This window comes from Aspergillus mulundensis (assembly GCF_003369625.1).
Source record: "Aspergillus mulundensis strain DSM 5745 chromosome Unknown scaffold_6, whole genome shotgun sequence".
NCBI classification, from domain to species: Eukaryota; Fungi; Ascomycota; class Eurotiomycetes; order Eurotiales; family Aspergillaceae; genus Aspergillus; species Aspergillus mulundensis.
Window position 1 is genome coordinate 1,575,469 of NW_020797894.1, and position 19,373 is coordinate 1,594,841.

General features: G+C 52.6%; 10 protein-coding genes across 10 annotated transcripts; 5 read left to right on the top strand and 5 right to left on the bottom strand.

Moving 5' to 3' along the window:
* Nucleotides 1-51: 51 nt before the first annotated feature.
* Nucleotides 52-1,092, top strand: DSM5745_06701 (uncharacterized protein; the record flags this gene model as incomplete). The annotated part of the gene is made up of 4 exons (XM_026748717.1): nt 52-229; nt 295-440; nt 500-689; nt 749-1,092. 4 exons carry the CDS (start codon nt 52-54, stop codon nt 1,090-1,092), a joined length of 858 nt encoding a protein of 285 aa, XP_026603021.1.
* A 302-nt stretch (nt 1,093-1,394) lies between these two features.
* DSM5745_06702 (isocitrate dehydrogenase (NAD(+)) IDH2) lies at nt 1,395-2,935 on the bottom strand (the record flags this gene model as incomplete). Its single annotated transcript, XM_026748718.1, has 6 exons — nt 1,395-1,466; nt 1,528-2,247; nt 2,297-2,419; nt 2,476-2,562; nt 2,717-2,782; nt 2,846-2,935. The coding sequence occupies 6 exons, from the start codon at nt 2,933-2,935 to the stop codon at nt 1,395-1,397; spliced, it is 1,158 nt and encodes a 385-aa protein (XP_026603022.1).
* A 462-nt stretch (nt 2,936-3,397) lies between these two features.
* Nucleotides 3,398-6,557, top strand: DSM5745_06703 (exocyst subunit SEC5; the record flags this gene model as incomplete). The annotated part of the gene is made up of 2 exons (XM_026748719.1): nt 3,398-5,764; nt 5,817-6,557. 2 exons carry the CDS (start codon nt 3,398-3,400, stop codon nt 6,555-6,557), a joined length of 3,108 nt encoding a protein of 1,035 aa, XP_026603023.1.
* Nucleotides 6,558-7,120: 563 nt separating this feature from the next.
* Nucleotides 7,121-9,369, bottom strand: DSM5745_06704 (uncharacterized protein; the record flags this gene model as incomplete). The annotated part of the gene is made up of 2 exons (XM_026748720.1): nt 7,121-9,034; nt 9,103-9,369. The coding sequence occupies 2 exons, from the start codon at nt 9,367-9,369 to the stop codon at nt 7,121-7,123; spliced, it is 2,181 nt and encodes a 726-aa protein (XP_026603024.1).
* Nucleotides 9,370-10,658: 1,289 nt separating this feature from the next.
* On the top strand, nt 10,659-11,336 carry DSM5745_06705 (uncharacterized protein; the record flags this gene model as incomplete). The annotated part of the gene is made up of 2 exons (XM_026748721.1): nt 10,659-10,791; nt 10,849-11,336. The coding sequence occupies 2 exons, from the start codon at nt 10,659-10,661 to the stop codon at nt 11,334-11,336; spliced, it is 621 nt and encodes a 206-aa protein (XP_026603025.1).
* A 309-nt stretch (nt 11,337-11,645) lies between these two features.
* On the bottom strand, nt 11,646-13,443 carry capA (adenylate cyclase-binding protein; the record flags this gene model as incomplete). Its single annotated transcript, XM_026748722.1, has 4 exons — nt 11,646-12,627; nt 12,683-12,984; nt 13,036-13,285; nt 13,397-13,443. 4 exons carry the CDS (start codon nt 13,441-13,443, stop codon nt 11,646-11,648), a joined length of 1,581 nt encoding a protein of 526 aa, XP_026603026.1.
* A 432-nt stretch (nt 13,444-13,875) lies between these two features.
* Nucleotides 13,876-15,179, top strand: DSM5745_06707 (uncharacterized protein; the record flags this gene model as incomplete). The annotated part of the gene is made up of 3 exons (XM_026748723.1): nt 13,876-13,954; nt 14,022-14,447; nt 14,536-15,179. The coding sequence occupies 3 exons, from the start codon at nt 13,876-13,878 to the stop codon at nt 15,177-15,179; spliced, it is 1,149 nt and encodes a 382-aa protein (XP_026603027.1).
* A 107-nt stretch (nt 15,180-15,286) lies between these two features.
* Nucleotides 15,287-15,688, bottom strand: DSM5745_06708 (uncharacterized protein; the record flags this gene model as incomplete). Its single annotated transcript, XM_026748724.1, has 3 exons — nt 15,287-15,344; nt 15,418-15,600; nt 15,666-15,688. The coding sequence occupies 3 exons, from the start codon at nt 15,686-15,688 to the stop codon at nt 15,287-15,289; spliced, it is 264 nt and encodes an 87-aa protein (XP_026603028.1).
* A 311-nt stretch (nt 15,689-15,999) lies between these two features.
* Nucleotides 16,000-17,220, top strand: DSM5745_06709 (mitochondrial 54S ribosomal protein mL44; the record flags this gene model as incomplete). Its single annotated transcript, XM_026748725.1, has 1 exon — nt 16,000-17,220. The coding sequence occupies one exon, from the start codon at nt 16,000-16,002 to the stop codon at nt 17,218-17,220; it is 1,221 nt and encodes a 406-aa protein (XP_026603029.1).
* A 487-nt stretch (nt 17,221-17,707) lies between these two features.
* DSM5745_06710 (basic secretory family protein) lies at nt 17,708-18,676 on the bottom strand (the record flags this gene model as incomplete). Its single annotated transcript, XM_026748726.1, has 1 exon — nt 17,708-18,676. The coding sequence occupies one exon, from the start codon at nt 18,674-18,676 to the stop codon at nt 17,708-17,710; it is 969 nt and encodes a 322-aa protein (XP_026603030.1).
* Between the last annotated feature and the right edge of the window lie 697 nt (nt 18,677-19,373).

A 19,373-nucleotide genomic window follows, 5' to 3' on the forward strand; every position in this document is an offset into this window, starting at 1 on the left:
AGGTCAATTACGTCTTTGCGAAAGAGCTTCACTATTATCGATTGAATCACAATGCCTCCAAGGAAGAAGCCTAGGCTCACTAGTCAAGGGGAGAGTGCGCAGTCTCCCGCCAATGCCCCGACCGAAGGCGCCACTCACCGTACCCCGAGCTATGACCTAGTGTCGGATCCGTGGACCGATGAGCAGGAGACGGCGCTGCTCAAAGGAGTCATCAGATGGAAGCCTGTTGGTTAGTCCTCCTATAACTACATGTTTTGCCGCTTGGTGTCGCCCGCTCACAGAGGCTTTTGTCAGGCATGCACAAGCATTTTCGAATGGTTGCAATATCGGAGTTTATGAAAAGCCAAGGTTATGCGCCTTCTCACGCCGAACACACGCGAATACCGGGAATATGGAAAAAGTTAGGATCATTGTACAATCTGCCAGCGCTCGATGAAAGGGTACGTGAATGCGACCGTTGTATCGCAATGCACCCTGCTTACTCTGTACGCTATAATAGGAAGACTCGCTCATAACAGATATCTCCGATGACGTCGACGGAAAAGAAGTATACTGCCCGTTCGAACTTCCCCAGGATGAATACGGCGAGTTGATGTTCGAACGAAGGCTGGCAATGGAAGGGTCGCCGTCCCCCGCGCCAAGTGGCCATCCCGGGTCGCGGAGGGGCAGCACCGTAGTAGACACAGATGGTTCGTTTGCTTTCTTGTTAAGGTACTTCGTCTCCGGTACTGATGAAACTAATCGTTAGTTAAATCAGAACCCCGATCATCACCGGTTCCCACCAGAGGCAGAAAACCTGGCCGCGGCCGTCCTGCTGGACGGGGCACACGGTCATCGCGTCTCCAAGTAGAAATCGAGTCGCGGCAGGAAAGCTCTAACACAGAAGATGAAGAGGCGGAATCCGAAGACGAGGACGATGAGAGCGAAGAAGAGTCAAGCGACGCGAAAGAGGAAAGTGAGGATGACGACGGAGACGGAGATACAGGCAGCTCACCGGCTGGCCGAAGCACGCGGGCTCGAACAACTAAATCAAAACGAGGGAATAGGAGGGGTGGGGGCATCTCGAGAAGGGGACGACGACGTCTGAATTAAAGTGCTTTTGCTTGCGAGAGATACCTTTCTGGACAGATAGACCTTGTACTGATACCAACCACAAGGCGGGCGTTTGGGTGGGCTTAGCTTGATACAACTTCCAGCGATGTACGACTATTGAATGAATTGTTTTCGACCGAATCAAAATTAATGCTGAAGGAACCAAAGCCTGCGCAATATAAGATTGAAATCTATATCCATTTCGATACATATATGGTAGATCACTGCATGTAGTCTAATATTCATTCATGGGCTAAAAAGAAACAAGAAAGGGATATAGTACAGGAAATAGACCGAATCCCTTAAAGGCGCTTGATGATGGCGTCAGCGTACTCGTGAGTCTTAGCCTTACCACCAAGGTCACCAGTGAGAGCCTAAATCGAGTGAGCCATTGGTTGTAGCAAAGAACTAGGGGGATATTGGTTATTAGCTTACCTTGCCCTCAGCGAGGGTGTCGAAGATGGCCTTCTGGATACGGGTGGCGTGCTCGTTGAGACCCATGTGCTGCAGCATCATGATGGAGCTGAAAAGCAGGGCGGTGGGGTTGGCAAGACCCTTGCCAGCAATATCGGGAGCGGAACCATGGACGGCCTCGAAGATGGAGCACTCGTCACCGATGTTACCGGAGGGGGTCAGACCGAGACCACCGATGAGACCGGCGCACATGTCGGAAAGAATGTCACCGTACAGGTTGGGCATGACGAGGACCTTGTCGTTGTAGGGAGTAGGGTCGGTCGTGATCTTCAGGCAAGAGTTGTCCAGCAGCTCAGCATCGAACTCGACATCGGGGAAGTCCTTGGCGACTTCACGGGCAGTGTTGAGGAAAAGACCGTCTGACATCTTCATGATGGTGGCCTTGTGCACGACACGGACCTTCTTCTTGTTGATGGAGCGCGCGTACTGGAAGGCGAAGCGCAGGACACGCTCGGAGGCCTCGCGGGTGATGAGCTTGATGCTCTGGACGACACCATCAACAACGACGTGCTCAATACCGGAGTATTCACCCTCAGTGTTCTCACGGATCAGGACGGTGTCGACATTGTCGTAGGGGGTCTTATAACCAGCGACCGAGCGGCAGGGACGCAGGTTGGCGAAGAGGTTGAAGGTACGACGGAGGGTAAGGTTAAGAGAGACGTGACCCTTTCCAACGGGGGTCTGGAATTGGTTTAGCAATGCGCTTTGCGGCGGAGGTGGTATAACGTACGGCAAGGGGACCCTTGAGCGCGACGTAGTTCTTGCGGACACTCTCAATGGCAGCGTCGGGAATGGCGGTCTTGCCATCCTTCAGGATGGGGGTGACATCGACGGACTCCCACTTGATAGGGGCCTGCGACCGACTTAGTATAACTATCGTAGCTAGATGGCGACGAAAGGAAGCGTTACGTTTGCGGCGGAGAAGATATCCTTAACGGACTGAGAGATCTCGGGACCAATACCATCACCCTCGATCAGGGTAACGGTGTATTTTCCCTAAAAATAAGGTATACCAGGTTAGAAGCGGTTCAAACAAGATATCATCATCCAATTTTGCTCATTGCATCGCCGATTGGGAAATGGCCGAAATTCGGCAGAAAGCTGCAGGAATGAAAAAAGAAAAGAGAAGTGTCAAAATAGCGCAACATACATCAGAGCCCTTCTGTCCCTTGAACTTAGCAACCCGCTCATCGGCAGCGGCGGAGTAGCAACGGAACTAAACAATGGTCAGTGGTTTTCCAAGATTTGACCTCATCGCGAGGATAAGGCGCTGCATTACCTGCAGACGAGAAGATGCGAGGCTCGGAGCCACACGCGTTGAGCGCAGGCATTGGCGGGCGGGGGTAGCGAAGTTCCTGGCAGCAAACATTGTGACGATACCCCAGAGTCAACGGCAAACAAAAGGGCTGAGAGGTGGTAGAGAGGAGAGTGAAGGGAGAAGAGAGGAAGCGGCGGTAGACCTTGTGCGGGAAGAGGAAGAACGGCTGCTTGAAGTTTCGATCGGTACCGCCGCAGCCGATCCGACCGGGATGGAGCAACGCATGGGAGCGGCAGCCTGTCTCTGGCCGGCGCTGGTCCACTTGGAGTCTTGGGTCTCATCAGATAACTCTCCCGCAGCCAGAGAAGCGCCAGCTACGCCGTTACACGCCCTCGCATATTTCCCCTTCCTGTCTAGGTCCAAGTTATTCATCCTACTTTCGAACTACTTCTCCACACTCGTCACTTTCCGCTCGCTCGTGCGCTACCTGCACGCGCCTCCCGGGCTGGTCGTCATCGCTGTCAATCCCTCCTCCCGGACCCCTTGGTGGAGCTCAGGCCTACGCTCGTCAGGATGACTGACGCCGACGTTGCCCATTTCTACAATTTACCATCGGCGTACCCAGAAGAATGGCCTGCGGAGCTGGACGATGGAGACGAAGAAGAGGAGGAGGCTCTTCAGCGCCGCGGCTCGAAGTCTAGCTACCATGTCCTGGATCGGAGCAACAGTCGGCGGGGTCCTAATCTCGGGGGGTTGAAAGGCAACAATGGCCGGGAGAACCTTGTGAAGGTTGACGAGCCTGACCCTCTGGGTTCTACTAACAGTGTATTAAACACTCTGAAAAAGCGCGGATTGCCCGTTGCTGAAGACAGCCGCCTACGGAATCGCTTCCTGCTCTCCTCTACCGGCTTCTCCCCCGCCCTCTTCCTGTCGCAAGTCCATTCCGACGCTTCCATCGAGTCTCTCATTGACGGTCTCAATGCGCTCTCTCAGTCTATCGACCAGAAATCCGCCTCGCTCAAGGTCCTTGTCGAGGCAAACTTCGAGAGATTCGTCCGAGCTAAGGCAACCATTGACAGTGTATACACAGAGATGAGGAATCAAGGAAGGGAACAGGAATTAGTGGCTCACCGCAGGTCGGTGGGACACATCCGAAGCATTTCCGGAGCGAAACAAAGCCCCCTTCCGTCCACCGAGGGCTCGGAATTCAGGAAGAATGCGTTGTTGAAGGAGAGCGATTACGGCGTGAAGGGCATTCGAGTGCCTCTGACGGAAGCTTCCGTGAAGGCTGAGGAAGTATGGGGCCCAGCATTGAGCGGGCGCGAGAGAGAACAAATGCTCAAGTCTGTCGTTGAGAATATGGAGAGGCGCCGGGAGGTCTTTGAGATAGGTGGGCATCTGTCGAAATCGATTAAGCAGAGAGACTACGAATCCGTCTTCGAGGAGTATCGGAAAGCAAGAGCTCTTACTCAGGAAGCCAAGAGTATTACCGACATCGCCGCAAGAGAAAGTCGGTCCTTGACGGACGAGGAAACCCATGTCATTCTGGCTTTGGGTAGGATGTGGATTGACGTCGACCAGCAGATCCAGGGCTTCAAGCGTGATCTTTGGAGGCGTCTCAATGAAGCACCGAGCACATCCACGAGGATAACGACTTCTGGGCCCATCGAAGAATATATGGAATTGATCGGGGCTTTGTTGGAGCTAGGTGTGGACGACAACCCTATCTGGGTGTGGCTTCTCAGCCGCTATGATTACTTACGGGCGAAGACCAAAGCGTTCTGTGAACGCGGGAAGGTTGAAATCGAGATTTTGAGGCGCCGTCTTGCGAGTGGAGCGGAGCCGTCGCCTCAGGAAGTGGCTTCTTACTTGCGACGAACACCCCAGGACAGCTCAACTGGCCCAACGCCGTTGCCGGACACTGACCAAGTAATAGAACTCTGGGAGTGCGTTCATACATACCTAAACCGGCTGCTGTCGTCTCAGGGAGGTATACTTGGGGAAGTTCTAGATTTCTGGGAAGTTGCTCAGTCATTCATTGATGGGAACAAGCAAAAGCTTCTGCCGGTTGGGTATGAAGGCGAGAGCCGTAAGCACCACAAATTTGCGTCGAGCGATGTGAGAGACTTACAAAAGGGCCTTCTTGAGCTGGTCAGTCTGGTTCGAGAGGGTGTTCTGTCTCTTTTTGCCGAAGCGCCAGTGGAGGATGTCTCTCTTCTCACCTCTCCAGTGCAACCGCCGAGTCCGAGTAGTCCGATAAGCTTGGGGGTGACGCCGACCGAGTCCCGTTTCAAGCTCGATCCCAAGAATATGCCTTTCCCTACACCAAAGCGCGGTGAATTATGGGAAGGCTATGCGTTCTGGCCTCCTTTCTCAAACTCCCTCAGCGGAGTCCACTATCTCGGTCAATTCCTCGTTATAATCGGCGCAGCAGCGGGAGGGATGGCGACGCTGGAACCGGTTGCTAACAGCACCAGCACCCGCGAGTCGCTCAGAGGACTCGTAAGTGTCATACGTGAACGTGCAGTTCGCATCGCCTGTTCCGCATGGGAGAAGGACGCAGAAGTCTGTCGGCTGTTGGAAGATTGGACCCGGGACCCAAAAAGAAGAGACTTGACAAAGATGCCAGCACTCTTTGTCAATTTCCAGAGCGTTATACTCAGCGGATTGCAAAAGGTCCTCTACATGTCAGAAGCGATGGCTAAACCAGGTACAGTGGCCGTGGTCTCTCAGCCGCCAACCAAATTGCTCCAAATGGTGCGTCGCGAGTTCATATCGAGCATAGAGAAGGCACTCGGCGGTCTTGTTGAAACTGCGGAACATCCAACAGCTCGTGAAGAGAATGATGAGTGGTCCGTGTCTGAATCTACAGCGGCAGCCAAGAACAGCAATGGATCATCAGCTCTTCTTGCCGCGGACGCTGTGGATTACCAGAACAAGGTGAGTCAAGTTCGAAGCTCTATGACGTTTTTAATGACTAACTTGAGTACAGTATGTCCGCATTCTCCTGACGCTATCGAACATCAAAGCCTTCCAAGCGGACTTCGTCCCCCAACTCATCGCCAACTTCGAGACGGCATTCTCCGTAACGCTGACCGACGAGGCCAAGATTATCCGGCAAGTCCTTGACCAAGTCGATCAACGGCTATTCCGATCATACACAGAACCCACAATCACCAACCTGAAGAACATAATCACAGAAGGCATCACATCGCCAAACTGGGAGCCTGCAACATCCCGCCCAGAGCACGTCCGACCATACGTGTACAACACAATGCTCGCTCTTGTCCTCGTCCACACCGAGATTTCAACAACTATCCCCTCAACATCATCCTCTACAGCAAGCCGCTCCGCCGCTTCTTCTGCTTCGGGGCAGTCGCCCCTCCTCTCAATGGTCCTCACGCACCTCCTCACACAAGTCTCCACTGCCCTCATGAATGCCTTCAACTCACGGCCTTCGTATTCCTTAAACGCGCTGATCCAGGCTACACTCGACACCGAGTTCATCGCCCAGACGATGTCGCAGTATTCGTCGGACGATGCGTCCGCTGTACAAAGTCAGATCTATGTCGAGTTGGATCGGAGGACTACGCATGAAGCAAGGGCGCGCCTGCAATCTGAGTTGGGTGAGATGAGAGGTATTCTAAAGAGACTGAGAGAGCGGACGAAGGGTGAATTTGCTTGTTTTAGGAAGCCGAGGAGCGGTACTTCGCAGAAAGCCGCTGCTGCTTGATACCTTGCCTATGTATGGTAGGTGTTTTCTGGTTCTTGAGCGATTATGCTATATTATATCCATATACTATCTTTTTTTTCACGTAACGAGTGTGAACTCCATTCATACCCAGCAATGTCGAGTTGATCATATCGATCCAAGCGATTGCCCAACCAACCAACGAAAAAAAGTGACGACCGATAATTTATATAAAACCGACATCGGCAAAAACTCCTAGACTCGCGTTTTGCTGCAGAAAACCAATCAAAGACAAGTATAAAAAAGTGCGCAGTGCCTGTTCCAAGCCTTCATTGCGCCATATGGGTATCGTTATAATGGGAGAACATACTCCTGCGCCTGGCAATGATGATGAAACCCTGCGTGGATGGTATTTGCAAAAGATGGACCTGCATCTTTGAGATTCATATCCTGTGTTAGTCTGGCTAAACATCAAGTAGTTGGATCTGTTTGACACGTTACACGTCTGGAAGGGCGCGATTAAGTATGTATCGCAGGCGGATATTTACCGAAGATGATGCCTGGTGGTAACCCTAAGTGACGGCGCAGATAATCCGATGGTCTAATTACAATAGGTGCTTCCCGGAAGAAGCGTCGGGCTTCTGGACATCGAGTCCTCGAAGCTTTCTGGCGAGCAGGCTTTCGCCTTCAGGACTCGCGATCGAAGGCGACTGATAGCCGCCATATCCTGCGTCTCCCCTGCTGAGCTTATTGTAAAGCTTCGATTCAGAAGGCGAAGTCGGAGTCGAGTGTAGAGTGTCCAGCCCGACGAGATCACCTCGGATAGAGGGAATAGGCCGGAATGGGTGAGGTGGACGCTCATCAAAGGCGCGGCGAGGGGACGCTCTCCGGTCCCCTTTGTCTACGCGGCACCTTGAACTTACGCGTAACGAGTTAGAGTCGCGGCATACTTTGTAGGGCGAGTAACGTGGCTCAGGATGCTGAATCTCATTTCGGAGTTTCTCTTTGCCATCAGGCACCCGGTTAGCGAATACAACGCGAATGCTTGAGTGGAGATAGTAACGCCCTCTTGACGGGCAGCAAATGTTCAAATGAATCAGGTACCGCAGAACTGGTTTGTCATTCGGGTCATCGGAGTTCGTCAAGGACGCTTCAGGGCGATCGGTGCCGTAATTTGAGCGAGCAGACAAAGGCATGTCGAGGATCGGACCGGCCGAGTAGCTTCTTTGTCGGATGAATGTCTTGGTCCCTGGTTCCATGTCGGACAAATCATAGGGAACAAGAAATAGTTTGACAGCAGTCTTGTTAGGGTTCTTGATCATGACCTGTAGTTGGCCTTGCTGTGGAATCCGATAGCAACCACCCGGAGGAGCCCTTGGGGACTCTGTCCTTCGGTGCCTCTTCTCTCTTCTGCGAATAACTTCTTGTTCATTGTGCTTTGCCGACATAGCGTCCTCGGTATAATGATTGTTGCAGTTATCGACTGGGTCTTGATGGCGTCTACGGCGTCGACTATGGCTTGAAGTTTCCTTCGGCAGCGAGTTCTCAAGGTCAATCATTCCAACATAAGGGCTGGGACTATCGTCAGAGATTGTACGCCCATTGCCAGAGGTCGGGTAGCTGTAGAATACCGCAGGGAATGGAACGGTGACATGCGGAGGACATTTGAGGCTCGCTTTGCCTTTACTCTTGCCCAAAACACCGATTTGCGCAGTAAAGTCCAAAGGTTTGGACGGGCAAGTCGACATTCTCCCGCGGAGTATCGACTCCTCGTACGAACCAACCATCGGAGCGTGAGGCCTACCAGATAACTCGGACGAGAGTGATGGTCTTCGAGTCCGCGGGGAGTACCCATGAGTTGACGACGCAAGTTGAAGGCTGTAAGAGGAAGCCAGAGGCCGATGAGATGACTGGGAATGGCTGGGGAAAGTATCCCATCTTGTCGGACGGCTCGTTCCAAACTTAATAGAGCCTGCCTGCAGGTCTCTGAAAGTGTCAGGCGGAAGGGTCCTCCTACGATTTGACTTGTCAAACAATGCTCGACGATGCTCGGAGTCTGACCGAGGGGAGAAATCCAAGTCGGTGTTATTCGCTTGATGGACTAGAGGGCTGGTTGGTGCCTTGAGGACATAGCTAGACGAGAATGATCCAACCGATGGCGCAGGTGCACGATTTTCCTCGTTGACTATCGCTTCTCGAGCTTGTAGCGGAGCGGTTTGCGTGCGGCACGGGAACGAGGGAGCGGCGAACCATGGCGTTGTAGGGGACGAGGCGAAGAAAGGGATCCCAATGTTGGCACTCCGGTCAGGTGTTGGTGACTGCGGCAATTGCTGCTGCCGCTCGAGTTGAGGTGTTCCTTCTCGGAAATCACCCGAATGAAGAGCCGAACGAGGCCGCTCTATTTCGGCTGGTGATGCAAGCTCTGAGTGGCAATCTCGAAAAGGTTGATCATCTCGTTCGTTCGGAACTGAAGTTCTTTCCGGGGTAAGAAGCACGTGGTGGTCGGATCTGTCTCCGGACTATACACGGGTCAACGTTAACAGGCCTGGGACCGTGGAAGATGCGACAAAGCCCTGAGTTAACTAACCGAGCTATACTGCGACCATTTCGTAGTCTCTGCAGCTTTGATATAATGTATCAATTCCTCTCGATCATGCGGACGCAATCTTGCCGGGCTGGGGCTTTCAGAATGGCGCCCGTGGAAGAAGCTTTCCCTCTGGCCTAATGATTGAAATTTGGCCGCACGGTAGTCCAACCAGCTGGAATCTGGCTGAGAGGCTTCCTGAGCCATGTGCTGGTCATCGCCCCAAAGGTCGTAGAACCGCCGACTTTTGGGATTTTGAAAGATAGGCATTGTCACCGAAGGTGAAAGGGCAGATATGTTTTATAAAAGAGTTAACATCGCAGTAGAAAAGCCTGAAACACAGTGAGGCACCGGGGGTGGTTTGATGGAGCGATGAATGCGTGGAGTGATTCACTATATGCGGAGACGGAGGACGACCTCAGTGGTGGCGGCGAGTATCGGTGTGGATAAAGACGAGAAAAGAGAGGCGACTATGGGAGCAAACGGCGGATAACTGCTTTATGACGGCAAAGGTACGCAAGTCTGAGAAATGGAAGCTGTCAAAAGAGTTTAGGCTTCGTCCACCAGGGACAAAGAGGTGAGGAGTGAATATTCAACAGACGGGGCAGGGCGGCTTGGGGCTGCTGGACAGAGTCCTTGCCGTTCCCCACTTGTAGTATCCTCACGTTCCCGCTGTAAGTTAACCACTGCTCCCGGAAACGGTCAAATAGCGTCATGATTTGAGGATTATTCTGTCATTTGTAAGCTCAATAGCTCTCAACTAGCCATCGCACAGCGTAACAAAGGATTAATCTGTTTCAGGTGCCCGTTCCAGATGCTTTACCGCCGGTTATGACAACATATTTCTTGTTGGGCCGGTGACACCTCATACTACAGTGTATAGTACGTCTATCGCGCGCTGGACAACAGTAAATGGCTCATCCCCCACCTACTTTTGTAAACCAATGCCCAATTTTGGGTCGTAAGTCACGGAAACATAGTGTGTAGATCCTTGTGGTGGTCAGTTGACTGCCAGCACTGAATTAGGGCAAACTCGGAGTGCTGATACCCTACGATTGGACAGCTACATAGTCAGTTTATCACAGTTGTATCGAAGTTTCCCGGCGAAAAATCGTCGGATAATGTCCATTTCGCCTTCTTGCTGCTGATGCTGTCTTGGTTGAAACATTCGGTGTCCGAAAGGTCCCTATCTTTCCGGCCACAGAGGGTTATGTTCTGATCCGGTGTAGTACCTTGTAAGCATGCTGCAAAACGGCCAAAATCAACCTGACTCGTCTGTGCATACACCATGGCAAGCAACTCATCGTCGTAGGGTTCGAATGTAAGGCATCATACGAATTATCGATGCCCATGTCGACAGGCTTAAGTCCGTCAAAGCTCGGTGATACCAGATGCACTAGTCCTAGAACGGAGTAGCCGCGGCAATCAGAACCAGGCTAAGCCCAAATAAATCAATGATGGCGGGTCCGACTTTTCTTATCGATGAAGATTTTCCCCAAGTCGAGCTCATTATATCAGCACCTGAACGAAGGAACGAAACTCTCACTTGAAAACTCATAATGGCACCAAACCGTCCTGTCGAACGCGCTGCGACCAGCAAAAAACCACATTCTGATGGCTCCGCCATTAAGAAACGCAAAGGCTTCTCCGTCGGCCCTGCAAACCTACCCGACGGAACCTATCGTCGCAAAGGTACTTGTTACTTTCCACTGCATAACTGCATCAGGTAGATGCTGACCCCTGCGTTAGCCCAAAAAATAAAAGCCGATCTCATCCAGAAAGCAAAGGTCAAAAAGGCCTATGCGAAAGTAAAAGCCGCGGAGCTCGCCGCACCTCAACCAAAGCAATTCTACCTCGAACGTGAAGAGCAAGAAGGACAGGAAGGAAACAAAGGTCAGAGTGACGAGTCTGCGGCGAGTTTAGAGCTTCACCCGGATCGACAGGCAATGCTGGATACTCCCGACGCGGAACCTGAGCGGGTAGAAAGAAGGAAAGAAGGACAGGGAGAGCGAAGAGGCCGGAAACCAAAGCGAGGGGCTTTTGCGAAGGAGTTGGAGATCGCGGAAAAGAGGAGGCAGGCAGCTGAGAAGAAGAGGGAGCAGCGGGAGTTCAGGGCCAAGGATAGAGAGGCTATGGTCAGAGCGAAGCGGCCCGATCAGAATGGAAAGAGAAGACTGGGCAGGGAGAGTAAAGTGTTGCTCAATCGGGTTCAGAGGTTGGTTGCGGAGTCTGCCTAGTAGGAGCAGAAGGGCGAACTAAAAGTGTTATTGCAAGCATGATACCCGCTTATAATGGCTATTGTTTCTTTCTGTATTTACGGATGCTGCATGGGATTGGTGCTTGTCTATTTAGCTCAGATATACATGGTTCAGAGTGGTCAAGAACTAGATACTAAGATTGTGTGTATAATATGGCTGTCTATTTGCGATTGAGAGCGCCACCCTCGGGACTTGAGTTGGGTAAATTTCCAAGGCACCGAGAGTCCCTCTCCTCTCAAGATGGGTGGGTATTTCATAGAACAAGCCGAAAGGCAACGCCTATAGGTTTTAACCCGCATGCTCGACGATTTCGCTGACAAGCACACCGTCCTTGATGTAGGTCTTGATCTGCTCCGGGACGGGACATTCCTTTGTATCCTCATCGGTGCCTTCCTTGGGTGGAAGCATGACGTTGACAGCGGTGCATTTGCTCGAAAAGACCTCTGTACCCATGCTTTGAGACGACAGGTAAATGGTTGCGCCGTCGACCTGGTCCATGAGCAGGGTAGGAGCAACTCCGTCAATCTGAAGGGCAAACTTGGAGCACTTGACGACGTCGAGGCTACTGACCAAAGAGTCGACGATAATGGAAAGGCCCTGACAGTTATCGATGGCTATCGCATTGGCCTTGCTGGAAACCTTGATAATGGTCTTGTTGCATCGAGAGATGAGGATGGATTGGTTCTGTTTAGCGGGAATTTCAACAATCTCCCCGGGGTTATCGAAGTTCTCGACGAACCACTTGTTGCCTTCGAGATCCTTGCGGGGCGGTTTCCGGCTACGCATGCTCTCTGGCTTGGGCTTCTTGCTGGGGGCTGGCGACTTGGAACGGGAACTAGAACTAGGGCTTCCAGGGACGGTAGAGCTAGCCCGAAGGTTCGGGTTCTTGTGTGTCATCTCGGACTTGTCAACCTTGCGGAGACCTTGCGTGACGGCGTCTCCCTGATTCAGCTGAGCAAACACAGCCGTCATATCCGATGAGGAGCCCGAGTTCTGCTGTTCGGGAATCATGGGTGGAGGTGGGGGTGGAGGAGGTGGAGGAGCGCCCCCGGGAATGTTCAAAGTCGGCACTGGAGGAGGAGGCGGGGGTGCTCCTGCACCGCCAGTAGCAGGGCCAGAACTGCCCTTAACCTGTCTAAGAGCTTCCTGCGCATCGATCCCGTCCTTGTCATTCCATATCAGCCCTTTCGGGTAATGATTGCGGAGGTAGGAGGAGAGCGATTTGAAGATCTGATAGTACGCTTGCATGTAGTCATAGTGCGTACGATCCCTGTAAGCGTGTCAGCAACTGGCGTGCAACCTGATTGCCCATTCTAAGCACATACTTCTCTTTGTATTCCTTCAGCACCTTATTGCCATAGTATTGGATACCTCCGAGCATCTCACCAACGAAATCGGCAGGCTTCGGGTCAACGAACCAGCCTATAGCAACGATACCTTCGGCAACGGCGCTAAGGTGGTCAATTAGGGGCGAAGCCCTGTTGGACTCCCGGATATTGTTGATGGTATCCGATGCCTTGTGAAGTTCACTCATGAGCTCCGGCGGCTGGATTTCGGGCTTCTTCGCCTTAGTCGCAACGTAGAGGTATGTGCGCTCTGCCTTGAAGGCTTCAAGAACAGCGTCGGACTAGGGACAAATGAGCATTGCATTCAACCACCTCGGACATTGGTACCGTACCTGCTCTGCGACAAGTCCTCCGATCTTCTTTCCAAGCTCGACAAAGTTCCCAACATCCTTGCTAATCAATGTGTCGAAGTCTTCGATCTGAGGCGGAAGAGGAGCAGCTGCGGGGGCCGCTGGGGCCGCTGGTGTAGGCTGCTTAGCAGCTTGCGGCTCCAGGGCGGCTGATGTGTCAGGAGCCTTTTGAGCGTCATGGTCGTCTAACGACATTGCCATATCCTCCAGACGGGAGGTCGCGGCTTCTAGCCTGTAAATGCATGTATGTTATTAGTTGAGAAAGATAAATGGCAGGATAGAGACCATTGCCATTCAAGCGCGAGTGGATCTATGGAGTATAAGTGAAAAAGCGAGGTCTTACCGCTTGATGAGGGTCGTCAGATTATGCATATGGCTGGTCGCCGCCATCTTGTCGGTTCTCCGGGCAGCAAGGAGGCTGCGGGCGGCGGAGCTGGAGAAAAGATAAAGAAAGAGACAGGCCTTCGGAACCAGAAAGTACTTGGACTATTATCCAAATGGCCAAGGAGTTAAGAGATAGACAGTAGCGTCTCCGCGAAGAAGAAAGGCCAAGTTGTAGGAATGTAAGAGCAATTATTGCTACGGTGTCGATGATCAACTGACGATACTCCTGAGCTTCTGCCTGTCTCCGCTGTGGGCCTTTACCGTACATTACGGCTGTAAGAGCTATTTATGTGCAGTCGGCCCAGCTCCGATGACGTTATCACGTACCAGAGTGGTAATGTTCCTTGCATCTCTTCAGCGATAAGAGTCGGACGAAACCCCACAAACGAGAGCTTTAGCTACGGTGCTTTGCGATAATTGATCCCTGCTCGCTTCAGTATGTTCGGAGAAGGTAGCGCCGCAGATGAGGGCAAGATGTCCAAGGTCGAGTTCTGTACTCTGGGCATGTTCATCCTCGGTATGCGCACCCCATCTGTCAGTCGACCTCGGCGCATTGTTTACTCATAGATTGGCCTAATCCCCAGATGATATCGACTTCGAGGGTTCCCGGCCGAGTGTGAAGAACGTCCTTGGTGGCGCGGCTTCATTTGCGGTCATTGGTGCTCGACTAGCGGCTGGGAAAGAGTACTCGAGGTCCGTCAGTTGGATTGTCGACGTTGGCTCCGACTTTCCACCAGAAGTCCTGGATGCGATCAAAGCGTGGGATACAGACTGCGTTATTAGGAAAGACTCCAGCAGATTGACCACTAGGGCATGGAATGGCTATGGTCCCAATGAGAAACGAGGTAATGTCCCAGGATCTCAGCGATGTGCGAGCGAAATGATAACGAAAGATAGCCTTCCAGTACTTGACCCCGAAGCTACGATTAGAGCCACATATGCTGTCGGACTCCCAAGTGCTCTCAAGAACATTCCATATGGTCTGTTCCTCGTCCCGTTGTATAATCATAGTACGAGAAATCCTCAAACGACGAGAGGTGCTATCTTCTTCTGGCATCCATATTGATAGGCCTATATTTGTCTGGGAACCTGTACCAGATATGTGCACTCTTGAGGAGCAGCAGAAGTTCTTGGAAGCATGTCGCGAAGTTGACATTGTGAGCCCCAACGATTTAGAGCTGGGCATGATGTTTGGCCAATCTGCTTGGAATGAGGAGAGCAGCCTCGGCAAGGAAATAGTGGACAAAATTCTTGAGTCAGGGGTCGGGCCTCGAGGCGAGGGACACCTAGTTATTCGGGCAGGGAAAGAGGGTAGTTACACTTATTCTAGAGGCCTAAGGATCTGGCTGCCCGCCTATCATCAGCCTACTGCCTCCGGGGAATCCCCGGTTGTTGATCCAACGGGAGCTGGGAACTCCTTCTTAGGTGCGCTGGCTCAGGGAATGGTGAGCGAGGGTAGAGATGCGGCCAAGGCCGTCGCATCTGTCCTGTCGGAGTCCGCAGTTTGGCGAAAAGCAGCCGCGGTTTGCGGAAAGCACCAGAGTATCCCACTCGCCTTGATTCTCGCCACTGTCGCTGCAAGCTTCGTCGTTGAACAGATTGGCGTGCCCCACCGGTCTACATCTGCTGAAGGGAAGGAACATTGGAACGGAACTGAATTCACGGAACGAGTCCGTCTGTACACCCAGGGATTGTATCGAACACTCGAAGAATCTCCTCAAAAGCACTTGCAGATCAACTGACCGATTGATAACGCCCTTCTATTTTCATACAGCCCGCAGAATTATAGAACATAGACTTTGCCGAAACATAGCTTCCCCTGCGGCTCTCTTTGTCTCCCCGTCTCTTCTTATGACTCGTTCTTGGCCGCCTGTTGCCTCTCGTGTTCGATGATCTGCTTGCTCCAGCTAGAAGGGACAAGATGCATCAGTATAATGTTGGACCTAGACTCGGCGCGCAATGGTGCTAAGAGTGACTGACTATCGGCTGGGGAAGAACCTGCCCGGCTCTGGCATCCTATCCCGGTATTCGCGCTCTGCACTGATGCTCCATACAGCAGCGACGATTCCAAGCATGGCCGCGCCGATTATGGCGGTATTGGCCTTCCAGTTCGCGGGCCGAGCGTACCAGCCTCCGGCGGGAGACCAAACTTCCTTGGGGTATCTAGAAGCACATCGGTAAGCCTGGGAAGTTGGTGTAGGATGCCATTCCTGTGTATATTGACATACGGGATCTTTCCGCCTCCACCCATTGTGATTGAGAGGATTTTCTTGGGTTCGAAAGAAGAGGGTGTCAATACTAGTTTCTTGGGGGTGTGGTGATGCTCCTCATCCGAAGGGCGTCGTTGGTTCTGCACGTGATCTGCGTCTTTCGATCCGGAATTCGGTCCCGTGACTTCTTCCGCCGCAGCTTTTTCTCGCTGTCCAATCCAAAAGTTTGTATAGCGACAGCACGAGAGCCCCCTTCCTCACTTCCACGCCAGACGTTTCCGGGTGGCTATTTTTCACCTCTTTGCCCTCTTTTTCTATTATTTGAGGTTTTTGCCGCTGCTCAATCGCCCTGATGAAAAGGCTGCAACTCCAACGATGGAGCAGCTCGGCCCTATCGTCGCGGGCTAGAACTGATGGCCGATTGCAGCGACAACTCTGCTCAAGCAAGAGGTTTCAGTCGACCGACGCGACGCCTGTACAGCCTGCAAGTGAACAGTTGGCCGAACAGCAGTCGTTCCCCTCCACAACCATTCGTCGCCCCGTCAGAGTCTCGAAATACAAACTCCCTTCACCACCAGTTCAGGCCGCACACGAGTCTGCAAAACTCGCCGCTCTTCATGCACGACTCTATCTTCCCTCGCGATTACCGCTCGAAACACTAGCGCGGTGTTTAATCAACCCCTCTGCAGACCGAAATCCTCAGTTCAACAACTCATCATTCTCCGTACTCGGCCATGACCTCCTGACCAATTACGCAACCGAACACCTCATTTGCACATATCCGCGACTACCCCTGTCGGTTGTCTTTGCGACACTTTATGCTTACGTCGGACCCAAAACGCTTGCTGCGATGGCCAGGGAATGGGGTGTGGAACATGCTGCCCTTCCCGGCGGCGAGGTAGATCCCGGCCTCCTTCAATACAAGAGAGTGGATCCGGGTACGGATTTGTCTACGGAGCCTCTCGTTGGGACTACAAGGCCCAACGAAGACCAGAAACATTGGCGGAAATCCATCAACTCGAGCGTTGTCTATGACAATGAATTTGGGGATCCAGATCTGGCAGGCGTACCGCCTTCCGAGTTACAGCCTGAACAAGCGCAGAACACCAAGCCGGTAACCATGGAACAAGCCAGCGCGGATTTCGTGCGGTCTGTAATGGGCGCAATCTATCTCCACGCCGGCCGAGCGGCCGCCAAGCGGTTCTTCGAACAGCACATCCTCTCCCGACACCTCGACATCTCCAGTCTGTTCAACTTCTCTGAGCCTACCCGTGACTTGGTTCGACTCTGTGCGCGTGAAAACTATGAGCCTCCGGTTGCCAAGATCATTAGCGAAACAGGTCGCCGAAGCAGAACCCCCGTCTTCGTTGTGGGAATCTTCTCTGGTAAGGATAAGTTGGGCGAGGGCGCAGGCGCCAGTTTACCTGAGGCTCGGGCGAGAGCTGCCGTAGCCGCTCTTAAGGGGTGGTATCTTTACAGCCCGGTGGAAGTGCGCGTACCCAGCACTATGGAGGAGGAAGGCGCTGCTCCTTGGAAGCCAGTTTACGTGGATTTGGGTGAGGTGGTTTCCTAGAAGACAAGCGGTGGAGAATTGGCATTCTCTTCTACATGGTACATTGTCGACGAGAGCAGTTGGCGAAAGGTACCCGGTATATTATGTTTTATCAATGTTTTAAAGATCGGATCTTGTACAGTATGGGCAATCTATTCTAACCTTCTGGTGTTCTCTCCACTTGTTTTTTCAGTTACTGTTTGCAGGTGAAAGTTGTCATTCGGGCAAGGCTGCCGGGTGTTTTAGACATACAGTACATAGAGGCATCAATCCACGCTTGCTAATAGTTTCTTCCGCATCTCAGGCCCTAACCGTCGGGGCACCGGTCAAGGGCGCATATCCCTCTGGGCAATTGCATCATCGAAGCAATCGTCGTATCATGGTCTTCTTGTTTGAGAAAAGACACGGGTTTACCTAACAATATAACGTATGCTTCCAGGACGTTCGCTGTATATCCAGTTTGGGATATATATACTAACTAGGTGACGGTACGTGTTCAAGGTCTAGTCTAAGTTTCACATGGATTTACAATCTCGTCTTCCCAATCTCCATGGCCGCCGGAACCATCCAACCAGCTACCATAGTCATCCCATAGTTCTTCGATCGTGGCCCCATATAAAGCCGCCCAGAAGCTGTGTCTTTTCTTACCTTCGGCATCCACAGCCCCCTCCTTCGACTTACCTTTTCCGACATATCCAACACGACAAAGCCGATCGTTCAACAAGCCTATTGCTCCCCTACCAACCCGGACATCCTCCAACCACGCCAAGAAGTACGCCGTATGTTGGTAGCCCGAGTCCCATTTCTCCGGTCTCTCCTTGGCAGAGGTCGGCCGAGTCCAATGCGGCGGGCTCAACCCAGCCTTGAGGCGCACGAAGTCCGCAACGCCCTCGACCAAGCCGCCCGGCGCACGGGGTGTAGAGTCATCGGGCTTGCCGTCAACGGTAGCACGCGGCGCAGCGTACTGGTAGCAGTGGACGAGCTCGTGAGTAAGCACGCCGACTATCTCGGCGAGGGGATCGGCTTTGGTGCGGCAGTGCTGGATATACGCGAGGGAGATGTGGATTTCCTTGTGGTCGTTGTCGAGGTCCTTGCCCGTTGTGTATGCGACGCCGCCAATGTCGCGCAGGAGGACTGTGACTGAGCGGGTTGGTGGGATGGAGGGCTTGAACGTTGGTGGGTGCTTTCGTTTCTTGCCGCTCGCTGCGGGGGTTCCGGCGCCGGCGACGGTTTCTGGCGTGGGAGGGGTGTAGAGATTCTGGATGATGGCGCAGAGGGCGGTTTCGAGCGTGGATGCGAGATCGGGGATGGTGGTGAGGAAGAACTGAGATGCAGGATGGCGGAGATCGTGGATTTGAAGCTGGAACTTGGGTGCGGGGAGCTTATGCGAGGGTGCAGTCGAGTCGGCGGCCGAAGGTGGTTCTTCGGAGGCGTCGCGGGGACCGGTAATGATTGGGATTGCGGAAGGTGTAGCCATGTCACTTGTGGAAGCTCACTTGTGGAAGCTGTCTGTATACTGCGAAGCTATGAGATACTTCCAAATCAATGATGGAGGAGTCTTGGATGTAGGAGCGGGGATGCAGCGAGCCGGCGCAACCCGCAGCCGACTACTGTAGGTTTGAGGAATGGCGTGCCTGACGACACAGCCGCCCAGGTGTCATGGTTTGCGGGCTTCGAAGTATCGGGGTTTACTGTATCTAGATGGCTGGTTTACAATGCTAGTAACAATTTACTGCTGACGATTATTGGGCATTGAACTTGTCTGAGGCTTGGGCGTTTCCCTTCAGGGACCAATATATACTTTAGGTACTGCCCATCCTTGTGTCGGAATCCAGGGGCAGGTCGCCGGTCAAACAATAGCCCAGCAGATACGCAAGTACTAGAACAATATCTAACTGCACAGGCAAGACTCAAATGAAGTCGTTCGATTTCCATCCAAAGAATATCCATCTACAAAGTAACTGTACGACACTGATCTAAGCGTTAGGCTGAAGTGGGCCCGGAGCTGTGGCCAATGTGCATTGCGGGTAAACAACGTTAGCCCGAAAAAGTGTCGATGCGACAACATCAACTGTCAACAACCACCTTCTCAACATCACCACCGTCCCTATCCTCTCCAATTCTTTCCCTCGCTTTCCCTCGCTCTCACTTTATTCTGTCCTAATTACTTTCAT